At 38.3% G+C, this 20,595-nt stretch overlaps 1 protein-coding gene across 1 annotated transcript in view; it reads right to left on the bottom strand.

Annotated features, from left to right (window-relative positions):
• EPRS1 (glutamyl-prolyl-tRNA synthetase 1) overlaps nucleotides 1-20,595 on the bottom strand; it is a 74,087-nt gene that overhangs the window by 48,599 nt on the left and 4,893 nt on the right. The window contains exons 2-8 of the mRNA XM_006140236.3: nucleotides 20,131-20,215; nucleotides 14,620-14,719; nucleotides 13,254-13,410; nucleotides 10,800-10,939; nucleotides 7,084-7,178; nucleotides 2,169-2,295; nucleotides 1,256-1,448 (exon numbers count right to left, since the gene is read on the bottom strand). Coding sequence (XP_006140298.1) covers nucleotides 1,256-1,448; nucleotides 2,169-2,295; nucleotides 7,084-7,178; nucleotides 10,800-10,939; nucleotides 13,254-13,410; nucleotides 14,620-14,719; nucleotides 20,131-20,215 — 897 coding nt within the window. The remainder of the gene's footprint in view (nucleotides 1-1,255; nucleotides 1,449-2,168; nucleotides 2,296-7,083; nucleotides 7,179-10,799; nucleotides 10,940-13,253; nucleotides 13,411-14,619; nucleotides 14,720-20,130; nucleotides 20,216-20,595) is intronic.

Genomic DNA, 20,595 nt, shown 5'->3' on the forward strand with positions numbered 1-20,595 from the left:
GATGGCATAATGGTTACATCGCTGGGTTCCCATGAAGTCAACCGCAGTTCCAGTTCCAGAATGGGCAGCTTAAAATTCACACTGGGCATGTGTGCGTGCATGCCCAAAATCCTCAGAGGAGAACGGAGAAGGGACTGCAGCATGGCCGTCCCCTCGGGGGATGATTTCTCCTCTCTGTCTCTCCCATGAGCATACACAGTGTACTGCAAAAAACTATTAAAACATTTCAGCAAAGATTTATAAGTAATATTAACACCAAAGATTCTTTGAGATTTTTTTGTTTCTATAGGGTGTGTACACTCGCCAGAAAGACAGATAGAAAGTGAGAAATCACCCCTCAGAGGGGATGGCCATGCCATAATCCTTCTCCTCTGTTCTCTCAGAATTTGGGGCATACATGCACATGTACTCTGCATGAGTTTCAAGCCACCAAGTCTGGGACTCAAACCATGGTTGGCCATGTGGTAGTCCGGTGTCTTAATCACCATGCCACCTGCTAGCTCCCAGGGGTCATCTTTGTGAAGCAAGGTGACCTATAGTGAAAAACCTCTCCAAAAAAACAAAAAGAATGGACACTTCACTTACCCTCAATGAACCAAGACAGGTCTAAGTCTAGATGTTAACTATCTTTGAAAATAGACATTTTTAAAAATAAAAAAGACATTTATAAAAAATAAAAATTTTAATAATTTGTATTTACTATATTTTCCAAATGTGACACTCATGAATATAAAGTCAAAGTTCTGGCAACATAATTACAGAATAAAAAGAGTCCAATTTAGAAGCTCAGAAGATGAATCACAAATAAGATAAGATATCCCCTTTAGTCAAGTGGTATTTCAGAGATATAGGGTAGTGCTCAGGTTACATATTAGCTTCATGTGAAAAGGAAGATTTTTGTGTGGGTGACATTATTATCAAATATATTGAAAATGCTAAGAATTTAAATTTAGAGAAATAGAAAATGTTACAGAAGAAATCCCTTCAATGGAACGAATACAATGTAAAAGACTGCACATGGTAAGTACCTTATGAAGGGCTAGAAGGCTTTCATATGCAGTTGTGATGCTGACAAAGTAAAAAGAATGTAAAGACAGAGAAAGAAACGAAGATTTCTAAGAGATGAGCTGGCATACAAATTATATTCGCAAATGTGTTTCAAATCAGTATCTCTCAGAGAAAAAGAAATCATGTTTTACTAAAGAAGCAAAATACAGAAATATAATTAAAATACAAAACACTAACTATGCCTTACAATTTTTTCTATGCTTGGATTCCATCCTCTGCTCACGTTCCGCTTTCATCTGCTCAGCAGGAGTATCATCCACATAGGCCTTCCCTTCTTGAATTAGTTTCTCTGCATATTTCATTATAGTTTCAAAATGATCTGAGGTATAAGTAAATTGATCAGGTTTGATATGCAGCATTGCAACATCTTCCAAGATAACCTGCAATAAGAAACCAAAATAACCATGAGTGTATCTTTGGCCTTTTCTTGTGCATTTTAAGTCCTTGATACTGCAATTGGGCAAATGTATGTAATAATACACCATCAGTCTTATAGAGCCTGAAAGTGGCTGTGGAAGTTGCATATTAGATCAGGAAAAAAAAATAAGAGAGAGAGAGAGAGAGAGAGAGAGAGAGATAGATAGATATTGATTATTTTAGCCTCCAAATTTCCAGCTGAGAAAGCTGATCTTAGGACAGAGCTTTCCATTTACTCTGGAAAAGCTGGTGATTATTGCTCATACTGACAGTTATTTGCCCTCTTTTAATACATTGTAGCACTTCTAAATAACGATGATAAAGAGGCTAGACATTCCTTACATTTTCCAATACCTGCTCAGTCATTATTTCATTCATAAATTTAAGATGATAGGACAAAAGGAAATCTGCCTAAAGTGACCATTTAAGAAAGTGGTATTTTTAGAAAAATAAGCCATTTAGATAAATACTGTAACAATTGAGGGAGAAAAAATATATTTAAATTTTTTGGTATGGGAGCTCAGTATTTCTTGGCTTAGGTCTCAGACATGAAATTACAGATGAAGAAAAGAATGCAGCTATGAGTACAAACTTGATTTATTTTTATACCATGAAGGTATCAGGTCACCCTCTAACTTTAATTAGCTTTTCTGATAAAGGGTCATCACTACACTTTTAGTTACCTTCTCAAAATCTTCCTTTTCTTTTTCAGGATTTGTGTCATCAAATCTCATGATCAGTTTCCCTTTAAAGTTAACCTGGTAGTGCTGGTTCAGAAGAGCAGCTTTTGCATGCCCAATGTGTAAGTAACTAAAACAAAAACATTTCACAAAGAAACTCATTAACATGCTTTAGCTAAATACTTAAACTTAATCTTTTTGAGGAGATGAGAACTAAACAAAATCCTTTATAATTGCTACTTCAATCATGCTTTATTTCCTAACAGGAAGTACTGTGATAGAAAAATCTGACCCTGACAGGAAGGAAAAAAAAAAAAGACTACAACATTTATACAATAATCTTAAGAAACAATTTAATGTGTAAAATCTAACTAAGGGACAAGGTATCTACAAACATCAAAATCTTAAAGAGAATCATCTTTTCCTCCCCCCACCTCCCCAAGAGGAATGGTCAGAGGAAAACTCCCCAGTTACTACCTGGTAGTGTGACACTATCGAGAGCCAGGCACTCTCCAATTATAACCCACTACCAAGCACTTCTGTACTGTCATGGCACTGCGATGGCTCAGCAAGAGCATGTGGGAATTAGGGAGCCACAGAAAAGCTACTACATTTCTCTAGGCTTCAGTTTTCTCGGATGCCAAAATAAAAGCATCTAAACTAAAGGAGCCCACAGTCTCATCTAACACTAACACTCCATGAATCAGAATATGAAAACACTGTTCTGTTCCCACAGGCAGTGCATAATTGTGCGGCATGAAATACATCAGAGACACTGTTGGTAATACTGCACACTGACATCCTCTGTCAATGAACTGAGTAAAAAGTCAAGCCTATACCACTATACCTGAGAATACACTTTGACTGGGCAGGAAAGAAACTAGGAAGTGAAAAAACTTTAATAAGCTCTCGCCAAACCGTATAGTTTCAATCAACAAGAGTAGAAGCAGTCACAGTTTTAAGACATCACGTGGTCTCATGACACTTTTGATCTCAGTTGACATCAATATGGGAGGAAAAACCATAACCTCTTGTATGTTATCATTTTAAAAATCACATTTTTTTTAGAAATTTATGTAGCACTCCAGATTAATGATTCAATTTTTTTTAAATGTTAGTAGTTTTTACTTATTTATTTTAAATTTTTTGTTTTAGGTTTTTTGCCCTAGGGCATGTGCCAGTAAAAGAGAGAGGAGTCCAGTGCCTTAACCATCATGCCCCCTGCTGGCCGCTCAATGATTAAATCTTAAGACAGGCTTACACATACAAACAAATGTAGCTAAGTGCATTTAGGATTATTCAGAACTCTCTGCATAAAATAAAGGGCGGTATGTGGTAATCAGATGAGATCTTAGAACATGTTAAAAAGACCTTAGGGGTAGGAACCAGCAGTTAGCGTAATGGCTATGTCGCTGGACTCCCATGTAGTCGACTGTGGTTCGAGTTCTGGACCCGGTGGCTTAAAACTCACGCTGGGCACGTGTGCGTGCGTGCCCAAGATCCCAAAAGGAGAATGGAGGAGAGGGGATTGCGGCGTGATCATCCCCCCTGGGGGGGTGATTTCTCGCTTTCTGTCTCTATGTCTCTCTCTGTCTGGCAAGCGCATGCGCCCTATAGCAAAAATCTCTCCCCCCGAAAAAAAAAAAAAGACCTTAGGGGAAAGCTAATGAAATCTCAAGGAAGTATGGAATTCAGTTAATAATAACACATCAACATTGGTTCATTAGTCATGACAAATTACCATAAAAATGTAAGGTGCTAACCTTAGGGAAACTAAGTACAAGGTATATAGAAACTTTGTTCTATTTTTCCAACTTTCTGTATATATAAAATCAAAAAATTATTAAAGACAAAATGTAAGGTGATGAACTGCCAGAAGTAACAAGAAATTGTGTGTAATTTTCACTAGCAATGCAGCACCCAATGTTATATCTACTCTAAAGAGAAAAACGAAAAGACTAACAATCACTGACTACCTATTACTTGACAGTTAATATGTTTGCCTTTACATACAGGAATCAATTCAAAAAGAGTGATAAAATCAAAACATTATCTTATGTTTAAGATACTACTTTTGAATATTATATGATGTTTACAGTACTAAAAACTCTAAACCTCAAGAAAGCTAACAGGAGTGGACCACAGGTGGTGTGGTGGTTGGGACACTGAATTCTCACATAGTTGACTGCAGTTTGAGCCTCAGATCTGGAGACTTGTTTTCCCACTTTCATTCTCTCTGGTGAGTACATGTACCCTATAGCAAACTAAAAAACAATAATAATAATAATAAAAAGTAAAGTTAAAATTATATATGAATACACACACACACACACACACACACACACGTTTAAAAAAAAAAAAAAAGCTAACTCATGCCGGGCATAGCAAAGTAAAATAATCAGCTTCCAGGTCCAGCAGGTGGCATAATGGTTACTCCACTGGATCTCACATAGTTGAAGATGGTTCAAGCCCTGGACACGGCAGCTTAAAACTCATGCCGGGCACATGTACATGTGTGCCATGATCCTGAGAGGAGAATGGAGAAGGAAGCGCAGTGTGGCCATCCCCCTAGGGGGTGACTTTTCTCTGTCTCTCTGGCAAGTGGATGTGCACTATAGCAAAAATCTTTCTTTAAAAAAAAAAGCTTCCAGGACAACCTATATATCAGAAGAGCTAAAGAAAATAAGAATCCAACTGCATTAGATGGCGCTGATGCTGAATTGGGCATCTGCCACACATAACAGACACAGGCAGTGTAACTCTTAGTTATAGGGAATCTAGAACCAGACGGCATAGGTTTGAATTTGATAAATTACTAAAATGTTTGAGGCAGTGTTCAAAACCATTTGTAAAATAGAGATAGTACAATGCCTCCTTCACAGGGCTGTTAGGATTAAATGAGTTACTGTACGCAAAGCATTTGAAAACAGAGGTCTTGAAAAGAGTTCACGGAAAATACATATTATGAAAAAACTATGCGTGGATTTAAATTTTTTACACCAAAATAAATAAAATCATAATTTAATTCCATTTTTCACAAACTTTCTCAAACATTCCTTTTTGTTAGTTAGAAATTAAATAAAGACAAAATCAAGGCTTCTGGTCTTTCACATATTTCACAGAAAAGAAAAAAATAATAATCAAGCATTCTTTAGCAGTATAAGGAGATACTACTCAAAATTAAGAATAAAATTCCAAAATTACTTAACAGTTAAATATACTTTATACTTTAATATATAAACATGAGGTACTCATTCTTCCATGAGGTGACAGAACACAAAAAGATTCACGGGCTGGCTCTGTGGCACAACAGCTATGCGCTACTTAAGAGAAGCTAGATCGCACATGGTGACCACAGTTCAAATCCCTGTCCCAGTCAGCCTGAAACATGCAGGGCTCGTGCCTAAGTGCCCAAGAGCAGGCAGGTTGGAGGACTAGAGGAAGGAGACAGGGATCATAGCATGACCAGACTCAGGGGAGAGAGCTCTTCTCAGTCTCTCGCTCTTGCTCATTCTCACATGCACACACACACACACACTATCATGAGTAAAGAAAGAAAAATTAAAGAAAATATAAAAACATTCAAAAAGGACAAATTTTTAAATGGCAAAGCTATAAATAGCCCCTGCGTCAAAAAAAAAAAAAAAAGGCTTTATCAAACCATTAAGGTCACTACCCAAATAATATAACCATTACTTTTCATATTAAGTATACAGGAGCAGAATATTGGGTGTGAGGAACTTAAGACATCTATGGGAATTAAACCATGTAAGGTAAGTGTTATTTCTGATTGACTCCACTCAGTCAGTCAACTACTAATCATTTAGCGACTGAGTCTATAGACTTTTATTTCATCTTCTCTTACAAACCACTTATTTCACTGCCTGAATCAGCAAATTTAGAAAAGCGGAGAGAAAACGTGAAATTCTAAATCTCATTTTGCAGTTATGAGAGTTTGTGAAGAATTATTTAATATAAGTATAGCTAAAAGAAAACCCTTCCTTATCTACAAGTTTCTACACATGTCTACATATTGCATTTCCCACAGATGGGTAAGAATTTGGTTCAAGAATACAAAATCTGGATTTAAACAAAATTTGGAAAACGACATAATACTCTTCTAATGGCTAAGTTTCTGAGTTAAGCTAAGTGCTTTAATAAAAGGTAATTTATTGGATTGTTGGAAAAGTCATGGGGTATTCTTTCTGTTTTTCTACGCAAAAATGTGTCATGTCTTTTCCAACAACACAGTATTAGATCACTATCACGGAAAAGGCTCTATTACAAAGCTTGTCCAGTATGCTTCAAACAGCATAATGGTGTGAAAGGCAAAGACCCCCTTGGGGAATGCTGGGTAAGACTTAAGGCTACACCACACTAACAGGACCAGCCAGAACAGTTGTTTTCCCTGAGAAGCTCTTCAAATATCATTTTATATGGGTGTCAGAGTTAAAGGGAATGGGAAACCTGCTGACAATGAAAAAAACAAAAACAAAAAACACTGAACAGTCATGGGCTTCACAAGACTCATCTTCACTAGGAAAAAAAATATAATACTTTCTTAACTCCTAGTGCTAACTGGAAGGACTGCTCAGGGTATAAATATAAATCTTATTAAATGAAAGCCCAAAAATCTCAAAATAGAAATAAAACTTCAGCCTTTCTCTTCATGAATATTTTGCTATTTATATTTAAAATTTTTTTCTGTGATAAACAGAAATGTCTTCTCTATTAAGTTAATGAAAAGTACAAAATAAACAGCTGTTAATAATTAAGAAACTTTTGAAATGTTTATAATTAAATTTTACTTATGTTCTTCTATATAATTAGCCTATTAATATTAAAAGCATTTAATAATTACATTTACGCTTTTCACTAAATATATATTCAATTATAAATGTGAGCTGTATTTTCTTACCCACTAGCCTCTGGAGGAAATCTGACAGTAACCTTTCCCATCTCTGCACCTGGAAGTTCAACAAATTTCCCAATATCCTGCTTTTTCTCAGGTGCCTGAAAAACAGAACCACCACCATAACAAAATCTTATATGGTTAAATGTTTAAGAATATAGTCATTCACCAAACACTTAGTCAGTACCTATTATGTGCCAGGCGTCACACTAATTTTAAGAAAACTATGGGGTGGTCTGATAAATAGTGGTTAAAGGAGACAGATCCCACAAAGGCAACCCTGTTAGAATGCTGACAGTGCCAGCATGAAAAATATACCAGGTGGGTGCGTGTGCCCAAAATCCTAGTAAGAGGAATGGAGGCAAAAGGATTGTGGTGTGACCATGCACCACTGAGGGTCTTTTTTGTTTCTCTCTTTGTCCCTTACCTTCCCTCTGGCATACTCACAAATTCTCTGGTGAGGAAATTAGGAAAGAAAAGAGAGGAAAAAGGAAAAAAAAAACAAAAAAAAAATATCCTTACATTTGAGAACTAACTTGAAATCTGGTGAAGACTATTAATAAAATCAAGTAAAAACAAGTACCAGGAACAGAGATGTGTGGAGAGAGCTATTAGAGCACTTAGTTGAAGTCAAACTAGGGTCATCAGGAATATCTTGGAAGGAGGTAAGAACCAAGCTGTATCTTTAAAAATAAGTGGAGGGGCCAGCAGGTGGCATGGTGGTTAAGAGTGCTGGATTACTGTGGCTGACTGTGGTTCAAGTCCTGGACCCAGTGGCTTCCTTTCTTACCCCCCCCACCCGGTCAAAATAAAAATAATATAAATAAAGTGTTAAATGGAAAAAAAAAAAAGTGGAAATGTATCAGATGGAGAGTGCATTTATTTAAAGTAAAGAAATAACAGCAGAGTTAAGGAGACACAACAAAGGGAAGAGCAGTGCAATGTCTGCGAAGTTAGAAATGCATATAGGGTACATGGGCAAGGAAGCTGTTAACAGGTTAGGTCCAAAACATGAAGGATCTTTTTATGTTTTAGGTAACACAGAGCCCTCAGGAGCAATAGGACCATTTATTTGTACTTTGTAAAATGATATCCAAAGTAGTGTAGAGGCTGAACTAGAGAAGGATGACCAAAAGAAAAGATCAAAGAAAGGAAGTTATAAGACTATGGTACTACACTAAACAGGAAGTGAGAAGGGCTCAATAAAATGCAACAGCAAGACCACAGTAGTAATACAACAGAACCTACACAGAAAGATTCCAGGTTCACAGCCAAGGTCTTCATTTACACATGGGGTATGCACACACGTGCCTGTGATCCAGGCTGGCTGAGGATGGGAATGGATCATTGTACGACAACCCTACTGGAATGTCTCTACCTCTCTCTCACGGAAAGAAGAAACAAACTTTTAAAATTCAACAGCAGTGGACATGAGCAAACAGCGACTCTACAGACAAGAGAATAATAAGAGAACTTGTTGACCAGTTAGATAAGAAAAATGGTAAAAGATATGTAAAGATTTTTAGCCAAAACAACTGAGTGGAGTGTGATGTCTCTATCCAAGTAGGCAGTAGTTTTCAAGCTGTACTGCATCAGAAGGCCCAGATGCAGTGGGGTAAATAGTAGAAACCACAGTGCAAGTCTGCAGTCACATGGAAGGCCCACATTCAGATCCTGATTCAACAGAACAGGTCAGGCACAAGTATACACACAATAATAGCTAACTGGGAGGCTTGGGTAGAGGATCTCTACTTCCTCTTCACATATGCATTCTCCTTCATTAAGAAAAAAAAAGGGACCAGCAGAAGGCATAATGGTTACATTGTTGGGTTACCATATGACTGACCAAGGTTTGGGTCCTGCACCCAGAGGCTTGAAATTCAAGCCAGGCTTCAAGCCCTATAGCAAAAATCTTTCTTTTTAAAAAAAAGATGAGGGGGAACCAGCAGTTAGCATAATGGCTATGTCGCTGGACTCCCACGTAGTCAACCGCGGTTCGCATCCCGGGCCTGGTGGCTTAAAACTCATGGCGGGCGCATGTGCGTGAGTGCCCAAGACCCGAGAGGAGAATGGAGAAGGGATTGCGGCGTGACCATCCCCCCTGGGGAGTGATTTCTCACTTTCTGTCTCTATGTCTCTCTCTGTCTGTCTGGCGAGCACATGCACCCTTATAGCGAAAACCTCTCAAAAAAAAAAAGAGAGAGAGAGAAAAAAAAAGACAGAAAGAAAAAAAAGAGAAAAAAAAAAGAGAGAGAGAAAAAAAAGATGAGGGACCAGCAGATAGCATAATGATTACATCACTGGAATGTGACGTAGTAGACCACGGTTTGAGTCCCAGACTCGGTAGCTTAAAACTCACACCAGGTGTGTGTGCGTGTGTGCCCAAAATCCTGAAAGGAGACTAGAGAAGGTACTGTAGTGTGGCCATATGCCCTGGGGGGTGATTTTTTGCTTTCTGTCTCTGTCTTTTCAGTAAGAGCATGCACCCTATAGCAAAAATCTCTCTCTCTCTAAAAAAAAAAAAAAAAAAAAAAAAAAAAAAAAAAAAAAAACAAAAAAGTAGGCCAGCAGGTGACATGGTGGTTAAGGCACTGGATTCTATATGGCCAACTCTGAGGTTCAAGTCTCTGGACTTAGAGGCTTAAAAAACATGATTGGCTCATGGGCATGTGTGCCTAAAATCCCAAGAAAACAATGCAGAAGGAACTGTGACGTGGCCATCCCCACTGAGGAGGTGATTTTTCATTTTCTCTGTTTCTCTGTTTTTCTGTGACAAGCACATGCACCCTATGGCAAAACAAACAAAAAAAAATCAACAAACAAAACAAAAACAAAAACTTTAGTTGGTGCCAGCAGGTAGCATGGAGGTGAAAGCATTAGACTTCAACATGGCCAACCATGGTTCAAGTCTGGACCTGGTGGCTTGCTTTCTCACTTTCTCTCTCATCAAATTAAAACATAATAGTAATAAATAAAATTTAATAAATAATTCTTTAAAAAAACGAGTAAGAAATCCTCCACTAAGTCTAAACCTGATTACACATTTCTAATATTTAAAACAAATCAAAGTAGAGCAACTCTGTTTGGAGAAGACAACAGACCTTTTCTACTGTATTCTATGCCACATTTGCCTACAGAATCAAGAAAGAGGCTCTGCAGAATGCCAGGACTCAATGGGCAACAGTTCAAACACCAGAAAATTCCGGAGGAAGAAAAGACCATACAGTTGAAAAGTAATGAGATTTTTAGGTATGTGAAGTTTGGATTGTTTAAGAGATTTATGTATTGGATGATGATAATCTTTTAGACATACTATGATAATGGTTAGGGTTATGTAGCTGAATGATTAAAGTCAAACCAAGACTTAACAATGGCAAATTCTTCCAAGAAGATCCTTTTTTATTTACACTAAAAAAATTAGCATTATAAGTAGGAATCCTTTTCCTCTCAGACATAGGGTCTTAGCCAGATTGAATTATCAGCTTTTTTAATTAAAAAATTATTTTATTTTAACTTTGTTTATTTATTTTTATTTATTTTAAGTTGACCAGAGAGGGATAGAATGAGAGAGAAAGAGAAGGAAAGTGAGAAAGTAAGCCACTACATCCAGGACTCAAACAGTGGCCAGCCATGTGGGAGTCCCGCATCCTTAACCATCATGCGACCTGCCGGTCCCTGAATTATCCGCTTTTTAAGTAAAAGAAAGAAAAAAACAGGCTTACCACTGTAGTTTTGGTTGTTGAAACATTCCACTTGGTACCTACTGACTGGAAAACCTGCTGGGCTTCAAGAAAGCCAAACCATCGCTTTACATGAACCGGAGCTTTGTTCTGTTTCAACTGTTCCTGCCATGCTGCATTTCCTATATGCAAATGTAATTTTACAACCATTCAATAAATCTGCAACTTCAAAAGCAAAGTTCTGTTTGTGGTTAATTTAAGTGAGACCGACTTATAGTTCTGCTTTCATAATGAAAATTTAAAAATTTGGATATACAGGGACCAGCAGATAGCATAATGTTAACACTGCTGGACTCTCATGTAGTCAACCACAGTTTGAGTCTTGGACCTTGGAGCTTAAAACTTATGCTGGGTGTGGGTGCGTGCATGCCCAAAATTCCAAGGGGAGAGTGGCGGAGAAGAGACTGTGGTGTGGGCATCATCCCTAGGGGGTGATTTCTCTCTTTCTGTCCCTGTCTTTCTGGCCAGGGCACGCAGCACGCATCCAATGGCAAAAATCTCTCAAAAAAAAAAAAAAAAAAAGAGATAAACATCAAAATGTTTCCTAATACTTCTAATAATTTTTCAGTTCTACTCACTGAAATTCTATATTATATCCTGCTCTCATCCTATCACAAAATACTCATTGCAAGACCAATGCTACATTTCATAACTAAGAAAAAGCTTTAAGTGCATCAACTGAAAAATGGAATAAAAATCAAAATGATCAAGAAGCAGCTCCTTTTTTCAGGTGTAGTATTAAAAATAGGTGCTGAGGGGCCAGCAGGAGGCATGGTAGTTAAGGCGCTGGACTCCCATATGGCTAACCACAGTTCAAGTCCTGGACCTGGCACCTCTCTCTCTTTCTGTGTCTCTTTCTAAACAAGTGAAGAAAAATGCTAAATGAAATTAAATAAATAATCCTTTAAAAAAAAAATAGGTGCTGTAGGGCCAGCAGGTGGCATGGTAGCTGAGATGCTCGACTGCCATGTAACTGACCATAGGTCAAGCCCTGGACCTGACAGCTTGCTTTCTCATTTTCCCTCTCTCCCTCTTCCTGTCTCTCTCTAGTGAGCAGGTGTGTCCTGTAGCAAATTTTTAAAAAATAATAATAATGACAAATAAAATAAGTAATTCTTTAAAAAATAGATATTGAAGAAAGTTTCCTCCTTTAACATTATAAAGCTACAATTTTAAGAGAATTAGGGGAGCTAATGTTATCTTTCATGAACATTAACTGAAAAGATCAGAGTAAATTAAAAATGTTATAAATAAGTATAGACATGTAAAGATCTAATTTAAAAAAGCATTTTATTTTACACTGTTATAACAATTTAATTTTAAGGAAAGTTTAAACTACTGAAAAGTACAGAGGATATAAAGAAATACCTTTGTTGTGTACTGTAGCCCAGATTTAAAGAACAACAAAATATTTTGGCATATTTGCTTCAGATGTTTTTCTAAAGAAAATAAACTAACAAGTTCAAGTCCTTTTTATACCTTTTGTCAATCCTAGTATCTCCCTACATTGTAAATTTCTATTAAAAATATATAGCCACTAGGGACCCTCTCCCTACATTGTCTATTTCTATTAAAAATATATAGCCACTAGGGACCAGCAATTGGCATAAAGGCTATGTCATTGGATGTAGTTGATCACGGCTCAAGTCCTGGAGCCAGGAGCTTAAACTCATGCCAGGTGCGTGTACATGTGTGCCCAATATCCTGAGTAAAGATTGGAGAAGGTACTGCAGTGTGGCCATATCCCTGGGGAATGATTTCTTGCTTCCTGTCTCTCTGTCTTCCTGGCGAGTGCATGCACCCTATAGCACAAACCTCTCAAAAAAAAAAACCCCAAAAAACCCAGAAACATAGCCACTATTTACTGCCATTTCCATTCTTCATGCCCATGATTTTGTTCATAGTTGTACACAGATTAGTAAATAAATCAAAAACTTCTACACTACCTGAAATGGTTTCTTGAATAATTTAACAACTATCTGAAGTAATCCCTAATAATCCCATGTTTCTTCTCATATATGAGAGAGTTCAAAAGAATCACAACTCTAGATATCCTATACACATACACCCCATACACACGCACATCCCTACTTAGCAGTAAAGACTTTTTTAAAGTCAGAGTCTAGTGTCTGATGTGTCAAGTAATGGCTGAGGTAGGAAAGGTGCTGCTGTAAATGGGATGAGGACTACTTCAGTGGGAACAAAGTCAGCTCTAAAGGTAAGAGGGGACTTGGGTTAGTGTGGGAGAGATGACCCCCAAGAACCAGGGAAGGACAGAAAATTCCTGTGAAATAAACAGGAATAAAAGAGCCAGAGTGGTCACTCGCAATTGCCTAAACTTAAATACACACACATACATATACATAAAATTTATGTACTTCTTATCCAGCAAAACATTAAATGATTAAAACAGAACATTTTAAGAAAATTTAATACCTTTTAGGGTGGCCCAAACACACAAATCTGCTAAGCTCAAGGAATTTCCAACTAAGTATGTTCTTAGGGATAGGCAAAGATCGAGTTCATTGATTGCAGACGTACACAAATCACATGAAGATAACTTTGTAGCACTGAACTCCAACCAGTGATCAATCTGTGAACAGAAAGATAGGGGGAAAAAAGTACTTGAGGGTTTATAGATTTGAGAAAAAGGGACCATAGGAAACATCCTAGTTAAATGAAGCTAAAGAACACTACTGGCAACCAACTGTATGGGATATAAAATCGCAACTAAACAAATACTGTATTTTTTTTGTGTGTGCTTTTTCTTTTTGTAGGGGCATGGAGGGGCCCTTTTGGGAAGAACAAGGGAGATAAAGACTAGAGAACTGGCAGCAGAAAGAACCTGAACTAATGCAAGGGGTGGTATCTAGCAAGATGCATCCACTTGAAGAATTTAAGAATGGGACCAGCAGCTAGCATAATGGCTATGTCACGGGACTCCCAGGTAGTCAACCATGGTTCAAGTCCTGGCCCTGGTGGCTTAAACTCACGCCAGGTGCATGTGCGTGCGTGCCCAAGATCTTGAGAAGAGAATGGAGAAGAGACTGCGGCAAGGTCATCTCCCCTGGGGGGGTGGGGGTGGGGGTGATTTCTTGCTTTCTGTCTCTCTGGCGAGCGCATGCACCCTATAGCAAAAATCTCTCAAAAAAAAAAAAAGAAAAAAGAATTTAAGAGTAAAATATTCTGAATCCATTCTTTGTATTTTCAATTTTATGAGATCTGGGAAAGTGAGAGTGTTATACAAACAGAAAAAACCCAGCAGCATCTACAGAGCAGTACGGAAAGTTAATGTACTATTGTTGGAAATAAATGAATAAGGCGTATACTTAGAAAAGAAAATGGGAACCAAACTACATGTTACCGTGGGCAGAGTTCTGAACTTTTCAAAGCCTGCTGCTTACCCTTAAAGTAAGAAGACTGAATTAGATGATCCACACAGTCCTGCCCAGCTATGAAGCTCTAGAAATCTCAGAAGATGAAGCTAGTATTAAATATCCCAGAAAGATAGCTGGTATGGAATTAGATGTTTAAACTGAGAACTGTTTAAAGCAAGACGCCAGTACCAGACTCAAAAGGCAGTCGGCTATCTGGGAGTCCAGCACTATAACCACTATGCCACCTTCTGGCCCCGAGAGAGAATTTTTTCTAAAACTGAAAACATGATGAACATTCCTTAACTTGGTCTGTAACACCCTGTTGATACACTTAAGTAGAATAGTATATAAACGAGTGATAAGATGATAGGGTTCACAAATAGACAGGGGCAATAAACAAAACACAGAAGGATATGCTCAGTTACCTCGGCGTGCTCCATCATGTTAGAGCCATAGAGCCCAGTGGTAGTTGCGACTCTAGCCAAGTAGCGAAGAATGGAATTTACGTCTGTGAACATCACATTTCTAGAATATAAACATGGGACAAAATATTACTGTAGCTCTAGCAAATCAGTAAGTTATGATACTTACAGAAAAATATAAAATTGGTTTTTGCTATAGGGTTTGTGCGCTCGCCACAAAGACAGAGAGACAGACAGAAAATGAGTCCTCTCTCTCCAGAGGGGATGGCCACATCGCAATCCCTTCTCCTCCATTCTCTTCTCAAGATCTTGGGCACATATATACACGTACCCGGTGTGAGTTTAAGCCTCTGGGTCTGGGACTCAAACTATGGTCAACTACATGGGAGTCCAGCGACATAGCCATTACGCCAACTGCTGGCTCCATACTTTCCACAGGTTTTATCCTTCTAATTATTAGTTTCAACATGTCTTTTCAATGATGAAAAAAACTTGGGTACTGTTTTTGGGTACCATGTGGTCCGTGTCCCAGACCCAGCAGCTTGAGAAATATACTGGGCACATGTACATGAGTGCCCACAATCCTGAAAGGAGGGAGAGATGAAGTGCCCTGACCATTCCCCACAGGAGATACTTTCTCCCCTTCCTCTGTCTCTCTGTGACTGCACACACCCACTAACAAAAAAATTTTCAAGTAAATCAAGGCAAAGAAGTCAAGGATATATTGTCATTAAAAAGGCTAGGTCTATTAGCATCCAGTAAAGAAGGCAGAACAAATTCCCATAACTATTTTATAAAAATTATTTTTTAAAGACATGAAATCATTAAGAAAAATATAAAGAAAAGCAGCAGTAACAATAAAATTTCAGAAGCTAAAAAGCAGACAGATTTAGCAGACTTCAAAAAACTGAATCTTAAGTGGACAAAGCAAAAAAAATCAACCCAATTTAAATGTCAGAACTCCAAAAGACTTAAGAACTGGGGCCAGCAGGTGGCGTGATAGTTAAGAGCGCTGTGGTTAAGAGTGCTGGACTCCCATATGGCCGACCACGGTTCGAGTCCTGGACCTGGTGGCTTGCTTTCTTCACTTTTCATCTTTCTTATACTCTCTCATTGTCCCTCTTTGGTCAAATTGAAATAATAAATAAATAAATAAATAAAATAATTCTTACAAAAAATAAAAGAATTAATGGTAGCGGATGTCTTTGGACATGATAGTGAACTGGGGCTAAAACAAGAAGACTGATTAAAAATGTTGAAGAATTATTCAGAAACATAGATATTCCAAATCTTTTTCAGCACAACTGAACGACTCCTCTTAACCAGCCTTGGGCAGAAACAGGAACTTTACTCGCTACACTGTAAAACAGAGAGACGGAAAAATCTGGAATGGCTGAGAATAGGGCTATACAGAAAATGGGAAGAACGGAACACAGGCACACTATGCACTGAGCTACTGAGCCGAGCCTTGCTCTTGCCCCCGGTTCCCCAATATGTTGGTACCAGCTCTTTACCACCTTCCAAACAGACTGAAGTCTTCTCTGCATAACCTGATTATCCTGAGGAATAAAGAACTCACAAGGAACTAACAATGACATGAGAGGTTCTCCAAGTGAGCAGCTCAGTCAGATCCGAGCGTAAAGTTCACAGTTGACAAGGCCAGCTCTGACTTCATAATCTGTAGTCAGCTTTAATCTCTCACTTTAAATCCAGTCAGCAGGTGGCATAGTGGTTATGTCGCTGGACTCCCACATTACTGACTGCGGTTTGAGTCCTGGACCTGGTGGCTTGAAAATCATGCCGGGGATGTGTGCGTGCAGGAGGAGAATAGAAGAAGGGATTGCAGTGTGGTCATCTCTCGTGGGGGTGATTTCTCACGTTCCCTCTCACTCTCTCTCTCTCTCTCTTTCTGGCAAGGACATGCATCCTAAAGCAAAGACTCTCTCTGTCTCTTCAGTAAGCACAAGCACCCTATAGCAAAACTATCTCTAAAATAAATAAAATTATTATTAGATTTATCCATTAGGGTTAAAGTTTCAATCACTGCCAGTAGGGGAAAGAAACACAATTACAAACATACACACGTAACATTTAGTGTTTTTGTTTTTCTTTTGCCAAAAGGTACATACATGCACCAGAGACAGAGAGACAGAGAAGAAAATATGCCCAAGGGGAACGGTCATGCAATCTCTTCTCCTCTACTTTTCCCTCTCAGAATTCTGGACATGAATGCACGTGTGCCCGTTTTGTTTTTTAAGCTGTTGGATCTGGGGCTTGACTCATGCGGTCAGACAAGTAAGATCCAGCTGTCTTAACCACCAGGCCATGGGCTGTCTCTAACATTTAACTTTCAAACACCTTTTTTGGGATGTACATACATGAGAGTGGGAGACTGAGAGAAACAGAAGAAAACACCCTCCACAGGGTCTGGTTGTACCACGATCCCCTACTCCAGTCTTCCAGGTGGTCAGATATTGGGTATTCATGTGCGTGCCCAGTGTGCTTTGGACTGACCAGGCTGAGGATTTGAATAGTGGTCACCATGTGAGATCCAGCTTGTCTCGAGCAAAGCTGTTACAGTTGTGCCACAAACGTGGCCCTACACTTAGCTTTCAAAATCATTAAATCTGAAACAGTGTGGGGCCAACAAGTAGCATGGTGGTTAAGGTGCTAGACTCCCACAAGACAGACAGTGATTCAAGTCCTGGAGCTGGTGCTTCCCTTTCTTACTTTCTCGCTCTCTTTGGTCAGTGCACATGCCCTATAGCAAATTAATAATAGTAATACTGACTGAAATAGTTCTTAAAAACAAATTTGAATCAATGATATTTTATATAACTGCTAATACTACTATTAGCCATCTTTGATTATTTTTGGTCAACAAAGAAATGCAAAACATCAAGATAAATAGGAGTGAAAATGGACATCTTCCTTTTGGATTTTGTTCTTTCTCTCTTTGAGAGTCAAAAAGTGAGAATAGCAAATTTTCCAATACAAGAAGCTGCACAACACCTTTCAATCCCACTTCTGCTTAAGTTTTTCAGGAAGAAATGATGCCAAGAGGGTTAGTAATAATCTTTTTGTGTATCTTGTCCTAAAGCAAAGACTCTCTCTGTCTCTTCAGTAAGCACAAGCACCCTATAGCAAAACTATCTCTAAAATAAATAAAATTATTATTAGATTTATCCATTAGGGTTAAAGTTTCAATCACTGCCAGTAGGGGAAAGAAACACAATTACAAACATACACACGTAACATTTAGTGTTTTTGTTTTTCTTTTGCCAAAAGGTACATACATGCACCAGAGACAGAGAGACAGAGAAGAAAATACGCCCAAGGGGAACGGTCATGCAATCTCTTCTCCTCTACTTTTCCCTCTCGGAATTCTGGACATGAATGCACGTGTGCCTGTTTTGTTTTTTAAGCTGTTGGATCTGGAGCTTGACTCATGCGGTCAGACAAGATCCAGCTGTCTTAACCACCAGGCCATGGGCTGTCTCTAACATTTAACTTTCAAACACCTTTTTTGGGATGTACATACATGAGAGTGGGAGACTGAGAGAAACAGAAGAAAACACCCTCCACAGGGTCTGGTTGTACCACGATCCCCTCCTCCAGTCTTCCAGGTGGTCAGATATTGGGTATTCATGTGCGTGCCCAGTGTGCTTTGGACTGACCAGGCTGAGGATTTGAATAGTGGTCACCATGTGAGATCCAGCTTGTCTCGAGCAAAGCTATTACAGTTGTGCCACAAACGTGGCCCTACACTTAGCTTTCAAAATCATTAAATCTGAAACAGTGTGGGGCCAACAAGTAGCATGGTGGTTAAGGTGCTAGACTCCCACAAGACAGACAGTGATTCAAGTCCTGGAGCTGGTGCTTCCCTTTCTTACTTTCTCGCTCTCTTTGGTCAGTGCACATGCCCTATAGCAAATTAATAATAGTAATACTGACTGAAATAGTTCTTAAAAACAAATTTGAATCAATGATATTTTATATAACTGCTAATACTACTATTAGCCATCTTTGATTATTTTTGGTCAACAAAGAAATGCAAAACATCAAGATAAATAGGAGTGAAAATGGACATCTTCCTTTTGGATTTTGTTCTTTCTCTCTTTGAGAGTCAAAAAGTGAGAATAGCAAATTTTCCAATACAAGAAGCTGCACAACACCTTTCAATCCCACTTCTGCTTAAGTTTTTCAGGAAGAAATGATGCCAAGAGGGTTAGTAATAATCTTTTTGTGTATCTTGCTCCTTTTCCAACATGTCTTTGTTGCATCAGTTCATAGTGGACTGTCTAAAGAAGTTTCAGAATACCTCTTTTTTGATCTGGTCCAGATTCTACTATCTGGCAAAAGATTCTTCAAAGAATCTGAAACCAGATTATATTTATTCCTTCATTATACAAGACAGTAACATCTCTCTTTCTAGTTCTTATTTTTTCAGTACGTTCTAAAGGGCAAGTTACATTTTAGGGCACCCAATGTTCCATATATCCTGGGACAGAAATGATTCACTGTAATCAAGAATATAAATTTATATACTAGCTATAGAAAACTTTGAAAATACAGGTAAGTAAAAAGAATCACCCACAATAAAATACTAAAAGTGTCATACATCTCTGGGGCTGGCAGGAGGTGTGGTGGTTAAGGGTGCTAGACTCCCATATGGCTCACTACAGTTCAAGTCCCAGACCTGGTGGCTTGCTTTCTCACCTCCCTCCCCCGTCCCTCTTTGCTCAGATTGAAATAAATAAAGTTAAATAAAATAATTATTAAAAAAAGTGTCACAAATCTCTTAAACATCTTTCTATATATATATGAATTTTTACATTTATGTCCTGTTCTTTAATTAATTTTAGATTATAAACATATACAATACTGAAAATTTTTCATAAATCTCTTTTTTTAAAGGTGCCTAACATCCCATGTTGTGAACTTTGCAAATTTATTTCTTTCCTATTATTATTGATTATTAAATACTTTAAATTTTTCCCCCGGAATAAATTATAATGGAACTTTAATGCCTAATATATAAATCTTTCTGTACATTTCTAGGTTCTTTTAAATGCATTATAAATGGAATCAAAAATACTGTACAAAGAGTCTCTGGGTTCAATTATTTCAGAATGATGAAACCATACTTGTTTTGAGCCAGCCCCATGGGATACTGGTTGAGGTAGCCAGATTCTGCCTAACTGACCATGTGATTCAAACACCAGTCCCAGCAGCTTAATACAAATGCTGAGCACATGTGCAGGCATGCATGCCCAACAGGAGGGAAAATGGAAGAGAATGGATTGTAACTTGACAACGCACCACTGGTGGGTGCTCTTGGTCAGGCGAGTTCATGTGTCCTCAAGCAAAATTAAAAATTAAAAAAAAAAAAGAATTAAGCATACTTCTTTCTTGGAACAACCAACATAATTAGCAAGTAAAATAAGCTCACAATATTTAATGCTGAATATTTTTAAAATGCTATTCAGTACTGGAAAATATAAAAGTACTTACTCAGAAACACGAAGAACATTCTCTTTCCCCTCTTCAACAGAAATTCTGATGTCATTTTTCACATGTTCCACTGCCAGCAAAGCTCCTAAAAATGATGAGAAGATTTATTTCTCTTTAAAAACAAAGTAGCACTTATAACTTGAATCATAAAGCAATAAGGATGAGCCCACACAAGCCATCATTAAATCTTGCAAGGAGTAAACTTTTTTCCCAGTAGTCTGTGGTCAGAAAGTATATTCTTTTTTGGGGGGACCAGCAGTTAGCGTATTGGCTATGTCCCTGGACTCCCACGTGGTCAACCGCGGTTTGGGTCCCGGACCCGGAGGCTTAAATTCACGTTGGGCGCGTGTGCGTGCGTGCGTGCCCAAGATCCGGAGAGAATGGAGGAGAAGGGATTGCGGCATGGCCATCCCCCCTGGGGGGTGATTTCTCGCTTTCTGTCTCTCTGTCTGTCTGTCTGGCGAG

This window comes from Tupaia chinensis, unplaced genomic scaffold (genome assembly GCF_000334495.1).
Source record: "Tupaia chinensis unplaced genomic scaffold, TupChi_1.0 Scaffold000026_1, whole genome shotgun sequence".
Lineage (NCBI taxonomy): Eukaryota > Metazoa > Chordata > Mammalia > Scandentia > Tupaiidae > Tupaia > Tupaia belangeri.